The sequence below is a fragment of the Lissotriton helveticus genome, chromosome 3_1, assembly GCF_964261635.1.
Source record: "Lissotriton helveticus chromosome 3_1, aLisHel1.1, whole genome shotgun sequence".
Classification (NCBI taxonomy): Eukaryota; Metazoa; Chordata; class Amphibia; order Caudata; family Salamandridae; genus Lissotriton; species Lissotriton helveticus.
In genome coordinates, this window is record NC_136061.1 from 625,253,186 (window position 1) to 625,273,355 (window position 20,170).

Genomic DNA, 20,170 nt, shown 5'->3' on the forward strand with positions numbered 1-20,170 from the left:
ATTGGGCTAGCAAACACAGGGGCATATCTGCTCATTCAGATATGTCCACACAAGTAATATAGTCCACCCTGCCTTACGGCTGTAAGGTCCACTGTAGGGGTGACTTATTTATATTGCATGCATTGTCTGTAGGCGTGGCACACAGAGACTTGTGCCATGTCATATTTTCACTTTTCTTTGTACAAAGACATGCAGCCTGATGTGAGGAGTCCCTTAGGGTGGCACAATACAAGCTGCAGCCCTTGGGATCCCTCTTTAGTTGCCTTGCCCTAGAAATCTGGTGTACCATTTACTAGATACTTACAGAGGTGCTAAATGTTTTGCTAAATGGGGGAACAATTGTATATTTTTAGGGAGAGAGATGTGGCACTGGGGACCTGGATAGGAGGAACCAAGTGCACTTTCTGTCAAAACTGCATTGAACACCAGGCAAAAAGTTGGGGTGACCATGTCAAAAAGGGCAACTTGCAAAATCACAGGTTTGAGAACACAAAACAGCCGCTGCCGCTGCAGGTAAGAGCGGTGGGGCGGTGGGGCCTGGTGAGGGGGAATTTCGAGAGACAGCCATGAGGAAAATTTATTTAATTTTCCCTCGTGGTCGTCTCGAAATCCCCCCTCACCTGGCCGCACCACTCTTACCTGCAGCAGCCACCACAAAATACTTATTTGCTATGTCCAGTATTCCTTTTACTAGTCCTAAAAGTCTTGCCGACACTTATAAGGGTTTTATAATGGCAAACGGGAGAACGAATGAAAGGGAAGTTGCAGTGGAATGTATCAATGCTTGGCGACCACAAATGTTTTCACAAAGCATTGATCACATATCAACACCTCAAAGTTGGTGGTATCTGATATGCAAATCATGGGATAGCTTACCCTTCAAAAATCCAGTTGGGTAGCCTCGGAAGAAGGGGTGAGTGGTACCGACCAGGGAGTGGCCCACATACTTCTTGCATGAACCTTAATTCCCAGATTGCCAATGATTGTTCTCTTGAGGTGCTCGCAAACTGGGAATATATTTTTTTAAAGCAGAAACCGACCTTTTAATTGACATTGGCTGCTTTTTTTTTTTAAGTGCCCCTTTGGGAAAGCTAATGTAAGACCTGCCTCTGTAATCTGCATACACTTTTCTTACTTTCCTGTACGTATATCAGGCCTAAAGATACTTGATGAAAGCCAGCGTGATTTAGGGGATGTGTGACGAGATATATTATGGGTTGTGAAGTGGGTGGAGAGAAGGGAAGGAAGGTAAAGTGGGGGTGAAAAATATGAAGAACACTGAGCCTTCGGGGCTTAGGTGCAGGATACTTGTAATTGGGTATCTCATTCTCTCTTCCTTGTAATTTTTTCCCTTTCAGTCCCATAGCATTGTTCGGTATCAGCGCATTGGTAACTGGGAACGTCTGTTTACAAGGCTAATGGTAAGTGTCAAATTCGTATATGGATAGGCAGATATTAGTGTATGTGAGCACATATGTATATTTCTGTAGGTGAGAATGTTTGTTATTTGCAAGATGTGTGCATTTACATCCAAGAAACACTTTCTTTTTTTTTTTTTATATTATTTTTTATTTTAAAAAGGAACAACCCCCCCCCCCCCCATACAGGCAATGAATATAAACAGAAATATTCTAATTAAGACATTACGAAAAACAATAAAACAATAAGCGAGGAACACAACAAATGAATGCAAATCCATACAAAGAGACTTCTTTACAAAAAAAGCCAAACAAAAAGCAGTTAATCAGCATTACAAGTCGGCTCTCTCGATCCATTGTGTGACCGGATACCATAAGTCTAACCCTTTTTTTCCCCTTAAGGCCCTTATGTCTGTATATGGCTATTTCCAAGCTATATGTAGCAAGTAATCGTGCCCGCCATTGCTGGAATGAAGGCGGATACGAATCCAACCATGCAGATGTTAAACAGATTCTACGTACCGGCATTGAGATAAACAGCAATCCCTGCATGTTGGCTGGCCTAGCGTTCCTATCTACCCCCATTATTATTTCAGTAGTGGTGATCTCAATATTACTATCAAATATTCCTGACAAAAACGTAGATATATCTCGTCTGATAGTACTTAGGGTTTGACATGTGGCCAACATGTGTACCAGATCTGCTTCGGGTTTCGCACATCGTGGACATAACGTACCTTTACCGGTACTCCATTTAGATATTCTAGCTGGTGTATAGTAAAGTTGAAAAAATGTCTTGTAGAATTGGGCCTGAAGTTTGGTTGACATTAATTAGCTATTTGAGATTCCTAGTGCTTTTCGCGTAAGAGGTTCTGTTAAGTCTAATTTATTTTGCCAGTGACGGATATGCTTGTCTAAGTCATCTGGGAGACTTACAACTAGATATTTATATATCTCGCCAATTTTAACCCTATTATTGCGCATCACTGTTTCAATTGCTGGAATTTTATTCATGGCCCTACTGCCACCCCCCTTTTTAACAATAAAGTCCCTAACTTGCAAATATTTTTAAAAGTCATGCGATTCTAGGCCAAATTTAGTTTTTATGGATTCAAATGTGCGAAAGCCCGTACAATCATATAGCAAGCCAATCTGTGTAATTCCCGATCTTACCCATCATGACATAGAAAAATCTGTAAAGATCTCAGGGAGATTAGAATTTCTAACTAAAGGGGTATAGTGGGAGAACCTACCGAGCCCCAAGAGTTTTCGTACGTGATTCCAAACAATATAAATACCTTTAAGTGTTTTAAAGCGAACCTTTTTGAAATGACAGTCATATGTTAACCTCCATAAATGATCACTTGTCTCTTTGCCTAAAATGAGTTCCTGTGGGGTTGGAACTAACATATCTAGATTGGACTCTTGCTTCGGGGTTAAGAGAGCTCTACTGTATTTAAGGGTTGTTGCCCACCAATAGATTTCAAAGTTAGGAAGTGCCAGACCACCTCTTTCCCTTGGTAAGATCATAAACTTCGCAGCTCTACGAATTCTTCCATATCCCCAGATAAAACGAGAAAAAATATTATCCAGATCTTTGAATATCGATGGGTCGAAATTTAGACAGATGGTCCGAAAAAAATACAGAAATTTTGGGAAGAACAACATTTTAATAAGATTACATCTTCCAATAATTGTTAGATGTAAGTTATGCAGGCTTTTAAGACTTTTCTCTGTCTTTTTAAGGAGTGGGTCCAAGTTGAGGCTTACTAAGTTATTTAAATTAGAGGTGATATTGACGCCAAGATATAGTCCATTCGCTACCACCCTGTCGTCTGAGAAATTGATTTTACTATTGATTACAATCTGAGTTTTGTTTTCGTTCAATTTGTACCCTGATATAACGCCAAACTTTTTAGCTTCTTCTTCCATTTGTTTAAATGTTTCCTCTGGATCGGCAGTAACTATGGCAATATCATCTGCAAAAGCCAAGGTCTTTGTTTCACCATTGGCTGTTTTCCTAGGTTGTATTAGTTGATTTGTTTCTAGCCTAGAAATAAATGGATCTATAAAAATGGCAAATAGTAGTGGGGAGCAGGGGCAGCCCTGCCTCGTGCCTCTAGTCACATTGATGGTGTCTGATACATCCCCATTAACCATTATCACTGCCTCTGGAGTGGTATACATCGCCTGAACAGCTTTGATAAACTGGTTGCCAATCCCACTTTTCGACATGGCCGACCACAGATATTGCCAGGAGACCCTATCGAATGCTTTTTCGGCATCAAGCAATATCAAGGCCATAGGGTCTCCTGCCACCTCTGCCATGTCGAAAAGTGTGATTACCCTCTGAATATGGTCTGTGGTTGATCTCCCTGGGACAAATCCGTGTTGTCTGACGGATACAATTTTATGGATTAGTGGTGACAATCTACTGGCTAATAATTTAGAGTATATTTTGGAGTCGTTGTTAATTAAAGTGATTGGTCGATATGCCCCAAGTTCCGTAGGATCCTTATTTTTTTTGGCAAAGACAATAATTTTCGCCCTGGACCAAGATGCCGAAGGGCGTCCACCTTGAAAGATATGAATCATTAGGTTAGTAAGAATATCTTTCAGTTTGTTGCTAAATTTGGCATAAAATTCGGTAGGGATACCATCGAGGCCTGTTGCTTTGCCCGACGGAAGACTATTTATAGAAAGTAGAATTTCTATCCAATCCGGAGTAGCCAAGAGAATATCTTGATCCGATTGAGATAAACGGGGACGTGTAGTTAATTCTAGATATTCATCAATATTGACTTGGCTGTTACCTATCTCGGTATAGAGATCCGAGTAATACCGCTTAAATGCTTCTCTAATTTCTTTGGGGTCATGAGTTAGTCCATAGACGGGATCTCTAATTGCTTTGATCACATTTTCTGAATTCTGTTGTCTGGTACAAATGGCTAATTGATGGCCCACCCGCTCACTTAGTTTGTAGGTTTTTTCCCTGTTTACCACCGCTTTACTGATTGCTTTGATTGTATATATTTCAGATATTAAATTCCTTCCAATCGCTACCTCTTGTACCGCCCTTTCTACATTAATTCCACATTGCACCGCTCTAGCGAGGGCTTCTTCCTTTCTTATTAGGTTTTCCTGTAAGTTTAGCAGTTTTTGTTTTTCTTCTTTGTTATTGTTAATGGAAAATCTAAGGGTTTCGCCCCTAATACCTGCTTTAAATGCGTCCCAGACCACATCCAAAGGGGCACTACCCATATTGTTCTTTAAAAATTCTGGGATCCAATTCTCCATATGTAAACAGTATTTTTCATTGTGCAATAATGCCCTTTCAGTGGTCAGAAAGAACCCTGGGTAACCGGTCTATTGAACAGCTACATACAATGGTGTGTGAAACAAAAAAATAATCCAGTCTAGCTAGTTTTTGATGAGGATGAGAAAAGAAAGTATAGCCTGGGTTATAAGGGTGTTTTGTCTCCCAGCAATCTACTAACCCATGAGTCTTACAAAGTGATTGCAGGGCTTTAAAAGTTTTAGGTTTCCTGCCTTGATAGTTAAAGTTATGATCAAAAGACCAATTTGTTGGGAGGTTAAGATTAAAATCACCGCAAATAACCATGGGTACCGGCCAGAGAGCGAGTTCATTAGATAAAAACAGTAGTAGTTCCGGGTCATCAAAAACACAGCCATAGACTGAGCAGATTGTGATCTTTTTACCTTCCGCACATAGACCCTCAGTAATTGCCCATCTGCCACAGGAATCTGCAGCTGATCTTGTAAAACGAACACCACCACCCCGAGCTAAAATAGCCGCCCCCCGTGTTTTATTTGCCTGAGTTGTTGCAACAACTAGTCTATAACCCAAATTTTTTAGTAAGTTTCTTTGGGACCCCTCGATATGGGTCTCCTGCAGACAAACAATATCTGCCTTGATTGATTGAAGGCCAATTGTTATTTTTTGTCGCTTTCTAAGATCATTAAGCCCACATATATTGATAGTCAAAATTTTTAGTTTAGCCATTTACAGGTATTAAGGTTTTTCTTTTTGTATGTTTGATATTTATACTTTTTAACAGTGAGCAATGGCCATTTTTTCAATTTTTTTTTCTTCGCAACTATGTCTATGTCAGTCATAGATTCAGAACTGATTTGTTGCCTGTTAGGTTGCCGCCACCCCCCTCCCCCTAAAACCCATCTACAATTACCCCCCCCACACCCCACCCTCCCTCCACCTGTTTGTGAGGCAACCAGGTTCCGTAGGAACCAGGTTGTGGGCATCGTGTTATTGATGCAGTTGGCCTCTCCGCGTCCTGATCCCCATTACTATTGTGAGTTCAGGATTAAATGCAAATTTTAAGCAATGCGTTTTTCTTGTAATCTTTTGGCACAAAAAATTAACATATATTTATGCTAGCTATATTGCCCACCACCCTCTCTCTTTCTCAAAATTATCTTTTCGCTTCTTGCCACCTATGTATTGTTGATTAGCATTTAGTTACACACTATGTGTTATGTTTTTTTCCCCTTTTTTAAGTTTATCTTTGCCATCACTGATTCCTGTGATTTCCTCTAATAAAGGTTCTGGTATTTCCGTTGTAAATGACCTTCAGTCTGGCAGGATTCTGTAAGTAAACCGTGGCTCCCAGCTGCTCAAAAGGGGTAAAGAGTTGTCGCAACCGCCATCTTCTCTCGACCGTTGCATGGGCAAAGTCAGGTCGACTGAAGAACTTATACCCTTTGTTTTCTCTTTTGTGTGTAGGACGAGCCAGATCAAATACAGCTTCTCGTAGAAGAAAGTTGCCAAAATAAACCAAGAATGCTCTTGGGAATTTCTCTGTTGATTGGGATCGTTTATTTAGAGTAAGGGGAAAACGATGAGCCCGCTGAACTTCTTTATCCCAGTCCCAGGCAGTTAATTCCGGGAAAGATTCTTTAAACAGAGAGATCATATAACCCCTGGGGTCGTTCCCCTCTGCTCCCTCCGGGATTCCCAAGAGGCGTAAATTGTTCCTCTGTGCTCTGTTTTTATGATCCTCCACTTTCATCATTAAATCTCGCACAATTCCTTCTTGTTCTTTCCCTTGTTTCTGGAGGACAGAAACATCCTTTTCAAGATTCTCTGTCCTGAGCTCAACAGATGCCATTCTTTCCGAAATTTCTAGACAAGTTTGGCCCACCTTATTGATGGAACCTTGGAGTTTTTTATTGTCGGATTTCACAATATCTTGAAATTTCTTAATTGAGTTAAATACATCGCCCAGTGAAGGTTCACTGTGACCATCCCCTTCATCAGATGATTTGTGTACAATCGTATTTATATCTCTTTGAGAATTGTATTTTGAATTCTCTTTTGGATTGGACATTAATTGTCCTTGTGTTGATAAATTCCTATGGCGATAATCGATCCATTCTGTATTACTAGCTTGATCGGTAGTATCCTCATCCATCAGCTTATGATGTCTCCGTTGCCTTCTTTTCTTTTTATCTTGCTTTTTCCTTGCACTATTCTCTTTTGGAGAGTCATGCGCCTTTTTGGAGTTAGAATCAGAGGGTTCTGGACTATTAGAATTTATCTGTTCTTGTCTCAATCAATAAGGTTCACTTGAGGTAGACATCCCCGTCTCATATAGTCCGGACTCTGTCTCTGATTCTAGTTCTGACTCAGATAAAGGCTTATCTCGGAGTGAAACTATGGTGTCAAGTTTTAGATCGAGACTTGGAGACTGTTCGTTTTTCTCCGCGACTGTGCCGGTCGAGCTTGAGGGCAAGGAGGGCAGTGATGATAAGGAGGTTGGAGTGATTAGGCAGGTATCCTGCGCGGGTTCTACCAGTGTTATGGCTGTTTGGCCCTCTGGAAGTCTCATAGGTTCGGTCGACCTGCACACCACGTTTGTTGGTCCTGTCATGGCTTTTCCACTAGCGGCTACAGCATATTTGCTCCGATTGCCAGGTATTTTAGACATATTGCTTGGACTGCTGTCAATGCTGTCTGATTGTCCTTTAGCTGCTGGGGCAAATATGGTTGAAATCCGAGGTTGATCATCACTTGCCTGGCCACTAGTTCTAGCGGCAGATTTTAGATTTTTTATAGTCTGTAGCCGCTTGGCTTTTTTCACCAGTAATTCCATCTTAGCCATTGTCTGTACGTTATCGGAACCAATATCTATATCATTCTCCTTATCTTTGGTTTTGTCTTTAGCCTTGTCTTTAACACGGTCTCTCTCTTTTTCCTTATCCCTCTCTTTATCCCGCTCTTTATCCCTCTGCTCCTTCTGTTTAACTTTATCCCTTTCTTTGTTGGTGCTTTTTAATTTCTCCTCCTTTTCTTTCTCTTTGTCTTTATTTTTGGCCCCCCTTGTCTCCGGCCGCCTCGTGGGATTTATCAAGCCCTGGATACTGGCATCCTCAGGACACTTTCCAGCCCCCTGCATGTCCGTTGTGGTTATTTCGCCCAGAGCGCTCTCAATGCCATGTTTGCGCGGTACATACCCAGGGCTAGACCCCTCCGCTTCTGCCATGTCAGCCACCTCTTCCACAGTTGATCTCTGGCACTGCTGTAACCCCACCGGGCCAGAGTAGACTGGTTAGAATACTGGCTATAACAAGAGTTGGAACTGGAGCAGGCGCAGGCGCAGGAGCTTATCACTTTCCCATTAGTTCCTGATATCCGCCTGAATTCCCTTGACTTCAGTAAATTTCGATAGAAACACCCGTAAAAAAGCTGCTTCAAAGTACCACCACTCCCCAGGCGCTACACAAACCTCAGGAGCGCTACAACCTGGCAGCCAAGAAACACTTTCAGCGTGTTTAGAAACCAGGGGCCTTATTTACAAGCCCATTGCGCCGTTGGTATGTCACTTTTTTTGACGCACCTGTGGCACAATGGACTGGCCCATATTTACAAGGCCACGTAAAGTGAACCTGCGTGACTTTACATGGTCATGTAAATATGGACCCCTTTCACACCTTACTCTGCATGAAAGGGGCATTTCCTGGGTGTTGCTGTGGTTGTTCCCACGCAACTTTCATGGAACTTGATGCATTCCCAGATTTACAAAATCCTACACCTCCCCAGGGGAGGCGTAGGAATAGCGCAACGAGGAGAAATAATGCCACTTTTTATGCGTGTTGCATTCTCCAGCACGCAAAGAAAGAGGCATATGTCATTAATGATTGTTTTTGTGCAGGAAAGTCTCCCCTCTCCCCAATCATCCCAGTAGCGCAGGCACCCTTGTAAAATGACACGAGGGTGCCTGCAATGGCGCACGGCAGCCAATTGTTTGCCAGCGCTGGGAAAGCACAGGGATGCATCATATTGTTGTTAATACTACACATCTCTGTGCTTTGAAAATTACGCAGCATGGTGCAGCTAAATGGCTTGTCGCGCTGTACGATTTTCTTGTACATGAGGCCCAGGTTTCTGAAATGCGATCAGAGCCAATAAGGCCTAGACAAGGAAGGTTTTCATCTTGTCTTTTTCCCGAACATTCATCCTTCTGAGTTTCAGAGATTAGTGTAAACTAATCAGTTATCGAACTGCTGCCAGGAAGGCACAATGTGCTGACGACTGTGGCTACATAGTGGGAGTAGTTATTAATAGACCTGCACAGGCTGACCAGAAACTAAAATAATACAGTGGTCTCAAATACTCGTGGTCTAACCCCGACACTTCACCCTGTAACTTGTTGTCCAGAAGGAACAATGCAGATTTTTAAAAAAAATATTTTTATTGAGTTCTTGGCAGAGAATCAATGACATAATGATTACCAAATATCCAATATGTAAATCTAAACATACTGAACTAAAAATACATTGAAATCGCCTACAATAGGTACAGATCAAACAAAAAATATTTGTATTTAATCAGAAGCATGATATCCCAGATCCCAAATGTCCAGCATTGAACATTTTTGTTGCTCTGGACTCGCTACAGTGGAGCTCCACGCCTCCACGTAGCACCTGTGAGCCGTGCTGTGACTCCTCCCCTCCACGAGGTTGTTTCTGATGGCGGCGGACATGAAGAACAGGCAGCTACCTCCATCAGCGTTTGGAGTTTAGTTCGACGCTTAGCGGGCAGATAATCGGCTGAAACGGCGGGACGGTGGAGCGCTGCTTCCCTGCTACCCCGCCGGCGTTCGGATTCTCTGCTGCTTGATTGATTGACTAAGAATCGACGGTCAGATAGACATCAGGAGCAGCACATCTACACCGGCGTTTGTAGCCGATGACAAAAATGCAATACTGACTGCAGGGACGGCAGAGCACTACTTTATCGGATAGTAAGCGGACCAAGCCCATCAAGCATTTTTTTTAAAAAATCTCGTGTGTTTAACATGAGTGTTTAACATGACAATATCTCCCTGCGTTGCTGCAGGTATTTACTAAGGCTGCAGAGGCTGCAGAGATTGTCTAACGGAGCAAACTGATAATTAAAGCGCCGGAAGAGGTGGCTGTAGAAGCCATAAACGGCCAGCTGCAACGTGTGGTTCCGACTTTCATGTACTCTTTCTTCCTTTGTATTCTGAAAGTAAAGAAGCAAAACAAGCTGTAGAGAAACGACCAGTGTATTCTTCGTCTGGTGAAAATCGAGTTGGGATTTTTATCAGAAACACACTGCATATTGGATGGTACTAATTGGCTCGGACACATAAAACAGTAAGCCCCCCTTTTTTTTTTCTCTTTTTTTTTTGGGTGTAATTGGTCGTGTGCTGTAGCCTGTGGTGCTGGACTGAACCAAGTAAGGAAGTAAAGGGGTGTTTTGTCTGATTTCCTGCTCCTAGCTCTCCATAATAATTTCAAGACTAATTAAAGACTCAATTACTATTCGAGAGCCTATTTGAAAGCCTCCAGCCTCCAGTGTGAGCATAATGGGGGAACTACTTAATGCTCGTCTCAAAGCCAGACAACGGCGACAACTGGCAAAGGAGGCAGCAGCTAAATTAACAGAAGGAAATTCCCTGAAGGATGATGACTCAGCACATTCATCTGATAACTCTGAGGTCGAGGACTTGTTAACAGATAGTTTGGCTCAGTCGCAAATGGGAGATAACTCGACCGAAACTCACCTTGATGATGCATCTCATACCCATGATTCATCTCATCCACCTTTGCTGCCTCCACCTATTCCTTCTGTGGCTAAGCAGTTCCCCCTTTTCGCAAAAAAAGTCTCACCTCTCTCACCTAACCTGGTCCCCCCAAAGAATTCAATGAGCTTGGATGCATTACAAAATCAATCGAATGGTACAATTACTTCAAAGGATCCGAGCATAGCTGCGTCTCCTTCAAACTTGGCATCCCCTACCAATACTGCAAGTGATTTAAAGCAAGCTACCGATACTTCTGATAATAAAACAAAAGATACATTAAGTACAGCAACGGTGCCACTTCAAGTCACCGATATGGGGGCAGGAGGGGGGACAGGTGGGGGAGTAGCAGACCACCTTGGGCCTCTGCTTGAGATGAATACGGAAACAGAGGGAGAGGGAGAGATGCGAATGTCCGTGAAAGATATGCTTAACCTGATTCTGGAGGAAGTTAGAGAAATAAAAAGGTCGCAAAATGCAGAACTTTCGGCAATCCACCAGAGACTGGACAAAATGGACAAAATAGAGGAATTAGTCTCTACTTTTCCAGCCCGCTTAGTGGAAGCAGAAGAACGGATTTCAACACTGGAGGATCAAATGGTCGAAGTTAAAAAAGACACTAAAGGGACTATAAAAACCACAAGGGCTCTTGAACTAAAACTTGATGAGTTGGAAAACTATAATAGGAGGTCCAACCTACGTATCGTAGGAGTTCCGGAAGGAATTGAGGGGTCGGACACATTGGCATGGGTAACCTCTTTTCTTCAACAAGGGGTGATACCGGAATATAAAGAGACCTCACTATAACAAGAGCCCACCGGGTTCCTGCTCAACCATTTCCGAATTCTACCCTTCCGCGTACTATTGTATTAAATTTCGCAGATGTTAGAGTAAAGGAACAAATATTGTCTAGGGCTATCAAACAAAGACAATTTCCTGTGAATGCTACGGTGAAATGCCGAATATTTACAGATATGTCAGCTATCGCGGCCAGACGTAGGAAAGAATTTGTAAAGATGCTCCAACTTTTTAAAGCTCAAGGGGCTCAAGCGATGATAGCACAGCAATCTAAACTTAGAGTTCTGATTAAGGGTAAATTCTATCTACTATCCGATATTGAGGAAGCACAGGATTTGCTACATGAAATACAAAATGTTTAATAGTGATGGAACGGTCTAATTCTTTATTTTTCGTTTGTTACTCTTAAACTCTTACTCTTACATTCTGACACGCCATTATGGCTATACTCTTGGTTTTGAGAGGGGAGGGAGGAGCACGGGTCTGGGGGTCAAGGGGTGTTTTACCACTACACCCCAAGGTCAAGGGAAGGGTGCTGTGGCAAGCGTGGGGGGAGAGGATAGAGAGTTAGTAGGGCGCCACAGACCAGGCGGGGGGAGGGGGGAGGAGAGGGCGGGGAAAAAGGAAAAAAAAATGTTCTTGGTGGAGAGATGTTTCATTATGTTATTTATGTTTTATGTCTGATGATTAATATATTTTTTAAGCTCGAAGCAGACGGTTCTAAGGAGTCTGGGGAAATAAGGCCTGGAATGAACTATATGCACTTAAATCATATGTCTGCACTATGTCTAAGTTGGGTTTGAAAATCATTTCCTTTAATGTAAACGGTCTCAATAATAAGAAGAAAATGAGGGCAATAGAGGCATGGCTTTTAACAGAGAATCCTGCAGTCATTATGATACAAGAAACTCATATCGCAATCTCTAAAGCAGATACATTTTCTATGTTTAAAGGATGGGCCGACTATCGAGGTTTCTCTTTCTTTTCAGAGTCACAGCGGGGGGTTGCACTTTTTTTTAGTAAGAAATTAGAGGCAGAAATAATTCACACTGAAGCAGATAGACAGGGCCGTTGGTGCTGGGCTAAATGTATAATCAAGAATAGACCTTCTCCCATTACTTTTGTGAACTTCTATGCTCCCATTAACGATTGCCCTTTAATATATGAAGAAATGTTTCAGTCCCTTCTTATGGTTAACGGAGATCTAGTTATTGGAGGGGATTTTAATATATTGATGAACCCACAAATTGATTCAACTTTGGGCAGAAAAAAGCAGTCTAAACCTAAATCTCATCAGACTATTCTTAATAATATTAGGACTTTAGATCTAGCTGAGTGTTGGCGGTTAACAAACCCTTATAAAAGAGAATATACATGCTGGTCGGGGAGGCACAAGTCATTTTCTCGTATAGATTTCTTTCTAATTTCCTCAATACTTACTAGTCGAGATCATAAGTTTTTACATAATGGCTTCTCCGATCACGCAATGCTTGTCCTTGAAATTGAGCTAGATGTAAGGAATAATGTGGTGAAACGTTGGGTCTTCAACAAATCCTATTTGAATGATGAACCTTGGGTTATGTCTGTCCAGGCAGAGATAAAGGATTTTCTAGAACGAAATATGGGGACAGCGCCAATTCATACTATATGGGACACTTTGAAGGCGTATGTTCGGGGCATCATTATAAGTAGGGATGCAAGGGAGGCAGCTATATTTCGTGATACAAAAAACCAGCTACAGCAAAAAATACAGGCTTTAATACATCAAAAATATCATAATCCCTCGGTCGATTTAAAAAACCTATTAAGTGCAGTGAAACGTGAATTGAGCGCTCACTATTTCTCAAGAAACGAGGAAATCTTTTATAGGCAAGTGCAGAAATCCTATGAGCATAGCAACGTTACCGGAAAATTTTGGGCATGGCAAGTAAAGGAACAAGCCGCAGCCAACCTGATTCGCTCCTTAAAATCCCCTACCACCGGAGTAGACACTTCAGATCAGGTGGAAATAGGAGCAATTATGTTAACTCATTACGAAAATATCTATTCTTCTTCCCATATTCTGGATCAAGCTAGTTTAAATGTATTTCTAGATAAATATTCTCTTCCATCACTTTCCAATATGGATCAAGAAGTCATGGCTTCTTTTTTTTCTATTAAAGAATTGGAGTTGGTAGTTAAAAATTTGCCACATGGTAAGGCTTGCGGCCCAGATGGATTTTCAGCCGAATTTTTTATTACATTTTTTTGCTCTCTTTCTGAAGTACTTCTTTTATTAGTTCATTCAATGCTTCAGGGGGGACCAATCCCGACATCCTTCTATGATGGTACAGTGGTTAGCTTTTTGAAAAAAGGAAAAGAAGCAAAAGATCCAAACTCCTATAGGCCTATAACTTTATTAAATTCGGATTACAAAATTATTACAAAATTGCTTTCTATTCGTTTTAATAAGGTTGCGTCACAGTTAATTCATACAGATCAGAATGGATTTATCACTGGCCGTCAACTGCTCACTAACACACATTATTTAGTTGAAGCATTAGATTTTTTTGAAACTCGTAAGGTATCGGCTTTAATTCTTCTTTTAGATGCAGAAAAAGCTTTTGATTTAGTAGTTTGGGACACTCTTTTTTTCATTTTATATCGATTTGGTATACCTTCTCAAGTCATTACTTTAATAAAAAATCTGTACCAGGGAGCAAAAGCCCATATTTTAATTAATAAACTGATGGTTGGGTCTATTCCTGTTCAAAGAGGAACAAGACAAGGTTGCCCTCTCTCCCCCATTCTTTTTGCTTTTTTCATCGAGCCTCTAGCATCTGCAATAAGAAAAGATAAAAATATTTCTCCGCCGATAGTTGGTATGGATAAGATCAAACTGTACGCAGATGATATTATGCTTCTGTTGAAATCCGATATGCAGTCGCAAGAGCAAGCCTTTTCCATTTTTTCACAATTTGAAGCATTGGGGGGGTATCGTATTAATAAACGGAAAACTGAGATCATAATCAGCGGGAATAACAACCCGGATCTGCATTCAGATATTCGGAGATGCATAACCGATAAACCCAAAAGATACCTAGGGGTTTATTTTTCATCTTCAGTACGCGATCTATATACGCTCAATTTCGAACCCTTAATCAGGAAAGTTCGTGCTATGTTCCTAAGATGGGATACGCTTCCTTTGTCTATTTTAGGCCGAGTAGCATTAATTAAGATGTCAATACTTCCACTTTTCAACTTTTTGTTTTCAACCATCTCTTGTTCCCTTCCTGGGTTTTTCTTTTCAAAGATTGAATCTCTTTTTTCAACCTTCATCTGGGCAAAAAAGACTCCAAGAATAGCTATAGAAACCCTATACGTAGATAAGGAACATGGTGGATTGGGCCTACCAAATTTAAAAGATTATTACTATGCATATTTAGTGCAGTATCTTTCGAGATTTGAATATCCAGCACTTAGAGATGTATTGTTTATTAATTTCTTTTTTGATTTAATCTGCAAAGAATCCCAAATACCTTCTCCTCTCGCAATTGTTAAATCACCCAAATTAGTCAGATACAAGACTTTCTGTTGGTTTCTTAAAAAGCGAGATGTTATGCTGAAAAGGTACTCACTCTCTCTCCTGTCCCTAGTAACTCCATTAAGAGAGGCTGTTTTTGGATTAGGAACCAGATTAGATTCTGATATCACACGTACTTGGGCGAGATATGGGTTCGTTAACTTATCAAATTTTATTAAATTTGGAGTCTGGTTGACTCCCGATGAGATGGTATTGTTAATACGTGGTAATTTTCTTCTTATGGGCTCATATGTAGCGCTGTATAGGCTATTGAGCAATATTGATATTACACAAATAAGTCAGACCTCTAATTTAACGAACGATATCTTTTGGTCCCCAGTATTCAAGAGGGTGGGAGCATGGAGGAAAAGTTTGGTGGAAAATAGGGAGGAGGATGTGAGTGCCAAAGCGATAAAAAAATGGCAGAAACATGAAAGCTTCAATTTAAAGGAAATAAACTGGAAAACCCTAAATAAATTAAATTTCACGGTCCTTAGAGGGGCTAACTGGAGACGTATGCTTTTCTTTAGCAAATGGCTATTATATTATACACCGGCAGTGATGTCCAAAATGTACAGTAATGCATCATCTAATTGTTTCAGATGTACTCAACCGGATGTGGCTAATTGGTCACATATTATTGCCTTTTGTCCTAAAATTAAGGTTTTCTGGGAAAATGTGTTTTTTATATTGTCTCAATATTTACATTTTACGATTGTTAACTATAATAATTTGATTATACTTGGGGTTGATCCAGAGCTTAATTTGGAAGATTCCTTAGTGAAGCTTTTGTACATCATTGTTGCAATTGCCAGATCTCTTATTCTTAAGTATTGGAAAACAGAAATAATTCCAACGGCAGATGAATGTTTACAAAAAATTAAGAGAGTTAGAAACAGTGAACTTAGGTATGCAAAAAGGATTGGAGCTTTACGTAAATTTACTAAAATTTGGAAAGATTACTTTGACTGAGAAAAATGTTCAAGGAACAATGCAGATGATCCCTTTCAGCTTTCGAAGAGAGACAGGGTTCACAGCTTGTGAAGAGGCCCAGTTTTCACCCGAGGGGTGATTGCACTGGCTAGGCACTAGATGCAATTCTGTATCCTGGTCAAGAGGTAAGTAGACCAAAGGGCATGTAGGACATCTCCATGATTTGCATATCACCAAGGACATCTCCCCGGCAGAATATCAGGTGATTAGGCTACGGGTCAGGTAAAAGGTTTCTGCAGTGTCTGGGCAGGATGTGGTACGGCCTCAAGGAGGAGGGGCAAGCACGAGAAAAATTCTTCATTTGGATTTAGATTTAGTTTCTGGTGCAGACACCACAGGGGAAGGGGATGGCTCCTCTGAACAATGGCTGGCAGCAATATCAGGCGAATCAGCTTGCATTACATATACTTAAGAAATCACATTTGACCCCCAAAGATCTCATAACTCCCACCCCCACCTATACCATAAAGCACATTACAATACAGATGGGTGTCACTTTAAATAAAGCAGGCATATTGGCTTTCTCAACGTTACCACTTTAAAAGACCAAATACCACATGCGATATCCCACCTCTCTATCACTGACATCAGTAACCATATCTCATCTCTAATAATTAGTAATAATACAACATTACAACCTTTTATTAAAAATCACTGTCAGCAATACATTTACAAATAAAGGACTGTGCTTGAAAGTAAGGCTGAAAGCGGGCGGTGTCATAATTTCCTTGACCCCGAAGATGTAGGGTCATCTGGGTTCTGTACTCCTGCAGTCGCCGCAACTCTTCTTTGAAACAGTTGTGCTTCTGCCATCCTGGGGCCACCACAAGGAAGAGAAGTTTGTGCAACTTCAGCCCCACAGGGGGAGCATGCATATTAGATGAGCGGCTCCAGCCGTGGCTTTTCTTTGTTCCGCTGGCCTTCCGCAACTTTTTTTCCTTTTTGAGCTCTTTAGTTGGGGGTTCCCGGTCCCACCTGCGAACTCTGAATTGCATTTACCTTGTGACCGCTCCGACGGCTTCCTTCTCTACCGAGGCGGGTGCCGGCAACTGTATTCTCCCTGCCTACTCCATGTGGGCCAAGAGTTGTCTTAGTAGTGGCCGCCCGCACCCCCAAGACATGGGTAGGAATAGCAGGTGAAAGTTCACCCCCATTGTTGGGAAAGGGTGCCGCGAAGGCGATCACCTGCCAGGTTCTCCATATGGGGCCTTCCCTTTCTCCTCTTGCGTGGGGTGGGCGGTGACAGCACTCCTCCTCCTTCTTTTTGCCATCAAGGGCCCAGTGATGTGGTGGTTCTGGGCCCCTTCTTTGCATAAACTGGCCTGGGGAATGGATTTCTCCAGCTACACAGAGCTCTGGGGAGGGGGCCCAATACATCCCCCATCCCGGAGGATGAATTATTAATAAGCATTGCGTCGACCTCTGGGCACTGGCCCACTCAGGGGTACTTGGCCGCGCTCAAGTTGGGTGGTCAAAGGTCAAATCTTTTCCCATTCGATATCTCAGCTCCTGTTGGGCCGAATTGCTTGATTCTGGGCTCATTTTGCTCCTGGTGGGGAGCCTGCCTCTTGACCCCTAAGGTGGCACGCTTTGCAGTGAGCTGGTTCCACTGTCTTCCTGCACCAGAATGTCTTCCTTTCCTAGTATCTGGTGTTCCTCTCCTCTTGTTTGGGCACAGAAGTACAGATCTTTCCCCAGCTGGTCTTTATGGGGTGTAGAGGAACCAGACTCACTGGTCCTGAAGAGACCCACTGGTTCTGGGCTCAGCTGCAGGCAGAGTCTTTAGTCCATAAGGGCACCAGAGGGCTTGCCCTTCAAGCTGTCCATGGCTGCTGCTGCCGTCCGATTCCAGTGTCCAACTCTGTCTCTCCTTTGTGCAAGAGCATTTAAGTGGTGATGGAAAACCCTAGAAGCCAGGCACCCCAGTCCAATCCTAGGCTGCCGCATGACCCCTCCACCCTGTCCCAACTCTCCTGCACAGCATGCTGGGACAATTCAAGATGGCGCTGTCAAGAGGCCTCTGCTCGCATCCCCTGTGGGGGCCTTAGCTCTGCCCCTAGCTGACATCACTGCCAGGGACTTTCCAGCCAAATCTTCAAAGGCGAACCACCTCCTGTATTGTCTCCAGAGACCTGGGCTGTCATAACCCTGGTCCGTCCAACATGACAGCTAATTAATGCATGCAGATTTTTTTCCCGCCCCTTCCTCCTCGGGAGCTGAGTGAAGCACTGTTAGTCACTCTTTTTGTGTGAGGAGGCTCCATAGACACTCAGACTTTAGGTGATTTTTGAAAGTTGCATCATCCTGATGATAAGAACTGGAACCATCACAGCAACAGCAACAGCAACAGCCCCACACTCCAGCATCAGGTGCAATTATGATCCCGTAAGCATCCACCCCCAAGATGGAGAACTGCCAAGGTTATACATTCCCTACTCCTTTTTTACGATCCCCCCATACCCAGCCAAACCACAGCAGACCCGACCACAAGTTCAGCTGAAATACCTATTGACTGTGGTACCACCTTGGGAGTGGTAATAACACGAGACAATTTACTTTACATCTTTACCCAACTTGCCGCCGTTTTCTGGAATGTGCTTTCATTCTTGCCTGACTGCATATGTTTCTGCACTGTAACACATGCCAAATGATACAGGACTGTCCCATTAATGCAAATGTCCCGCTTTCAATAAGACGCATGATATGTTATTTTTTACAATTTACAGACACTAACAATGTTGTTGCACAGTGGAACTAAGGCAAAGTGGGCTAAAATGATTGCACAGGAGCATACGATGTGGTCAAAAGGAAAAGCAGCGATTGGAACTCAGGCCTCCCAATAGCACAGCTGTCAGCTGGAAGATTATTGCATACCTAGTCATTCCTCCAGGGAAAGCATCTTGTCTTCCATCTATTAGCCTGCCTTGTGGGTGGTTTCTATCCACGCTGGTTTATTAGGTTGCTTCAGATCTTTAGGATACAGAACTCTTGCCATTACTGCAACGAGAGGCAAATTACTCTGGATAGTACAGTAGTAAAATGTGTCATATGTACGTGAGGGCTGGAGTTATTATCAGCCTGCTGCTTCTATTGGTGTGCTGGGGAACAGTCGGCATTTTATTTAGTTATTGTAACTGAAGAGGATCTCCCAAAAAGATTCTAAACCTTCGTATGACGGCAGACTCAACAAGGACAGACGAGCCCTAAGATTAGCTGAAAAGGCGTTGGAGGTCATCGCCTTCCACGGATCATCTCAAACTGCTCCGATCCACCAGAAACTCGTACTATAGAAAGATCAGACACTCAAAAGCAAACTTTTTCCAAAATCAGCTAGATCAAGCCAAGAACCGACCCAAAAAACTATTTGAACTAGTCAAAACCCAATCTAGTGGCTTAGCTCACCCTCCCTAAGCTGGACATGGTACGCCACCCAGCTGCGAAGAATTTTCCTCCTTCTTCACGAAAAAAACAGAACTCCTGAAAACGGACCTACTTTAGGCCTCATTAGCTTAGTCTAACACTATGAAGGACTCGTCATCCCACATTCTATCAACCCCAATCACCGGCTCATCTAAGCTCACCTCAAAAATAACGCATCCTGGGCCACCCACAACCTATAGCGAAGAAGCAATTCTAAAAGCACTCACGTACTTGACTCCTTCCAACCACTTCTCAGACCCCCTTCCTGCAAACTACCTCAAAGATCGCATACCGGCGTTACTGCCAATTTGGACAAAGATTATCAATGCCTCCTTAGTCTAAGGAATTATTCCTGAAATTCTCAATTCAGGACAAGTTTCCACCCTCCTAGAAAAACAACAGCTGACCCCACGGACCTAAATAATTACCAACCAATTTCCAACATCCCAACTCTGGCTAAACTCCTAGGAAAATGTGTTCTCAGCCAGTTAGACAACCACATCACCAGTTTCCACCTGCTCAAAAATTCCACTCTGGGTTCCGGGCAGGACATAGTACTGAATCGGCTATGACCCACATAGTAGATGACGCACTAAGAATCCTAGACCAGAATGAAACCTGCCTACTTATCCTGCTCGACTTATCTTCAGCCTTTGACACCGGCAAACATGATAATCTTCTAGATCTCTTACAATACAGAATGGGCTTATCGAGGTCAGTACTAAATTGGTTTACCTCTTTCCTTCTGAATAGATCCCAAAGGTTCAAGGTCAACCAATCTCTGTCCACGACCATCCCAGTCACATTAGGAGTCCCGCAGGGCTCCTTCCGCTCTCCTATACTGTTTAACCTATTCATGGAGCCGCTCACTGAGATTCTCGACTCAGCAAATA

At 42.5% G+C, this 20,170-nt stretch overlaps 1 protein-coding gene across 1 annotated transcript in view; it reads left to right on the forward strand.

The window, feature by feature from the left end:
• LOC144824682 (uncharacterized) overlaps nt 1–20,170 on the forward strand; it is a 151,455-nt gene that overhangs the window by 60,342 nt on the left and 70,943 nt on the right. Inside the window, exon 7 of the mRNA XM_078683716.1 lies at nt 1,359–1,421. Coding sequence (XP_078539842.1) covers nt 1,359–1,421 — 63 coding nt within the window. The remainder of the gene's footprint in view (nt 1–1,358; nt 1,422–20,170) is intronic.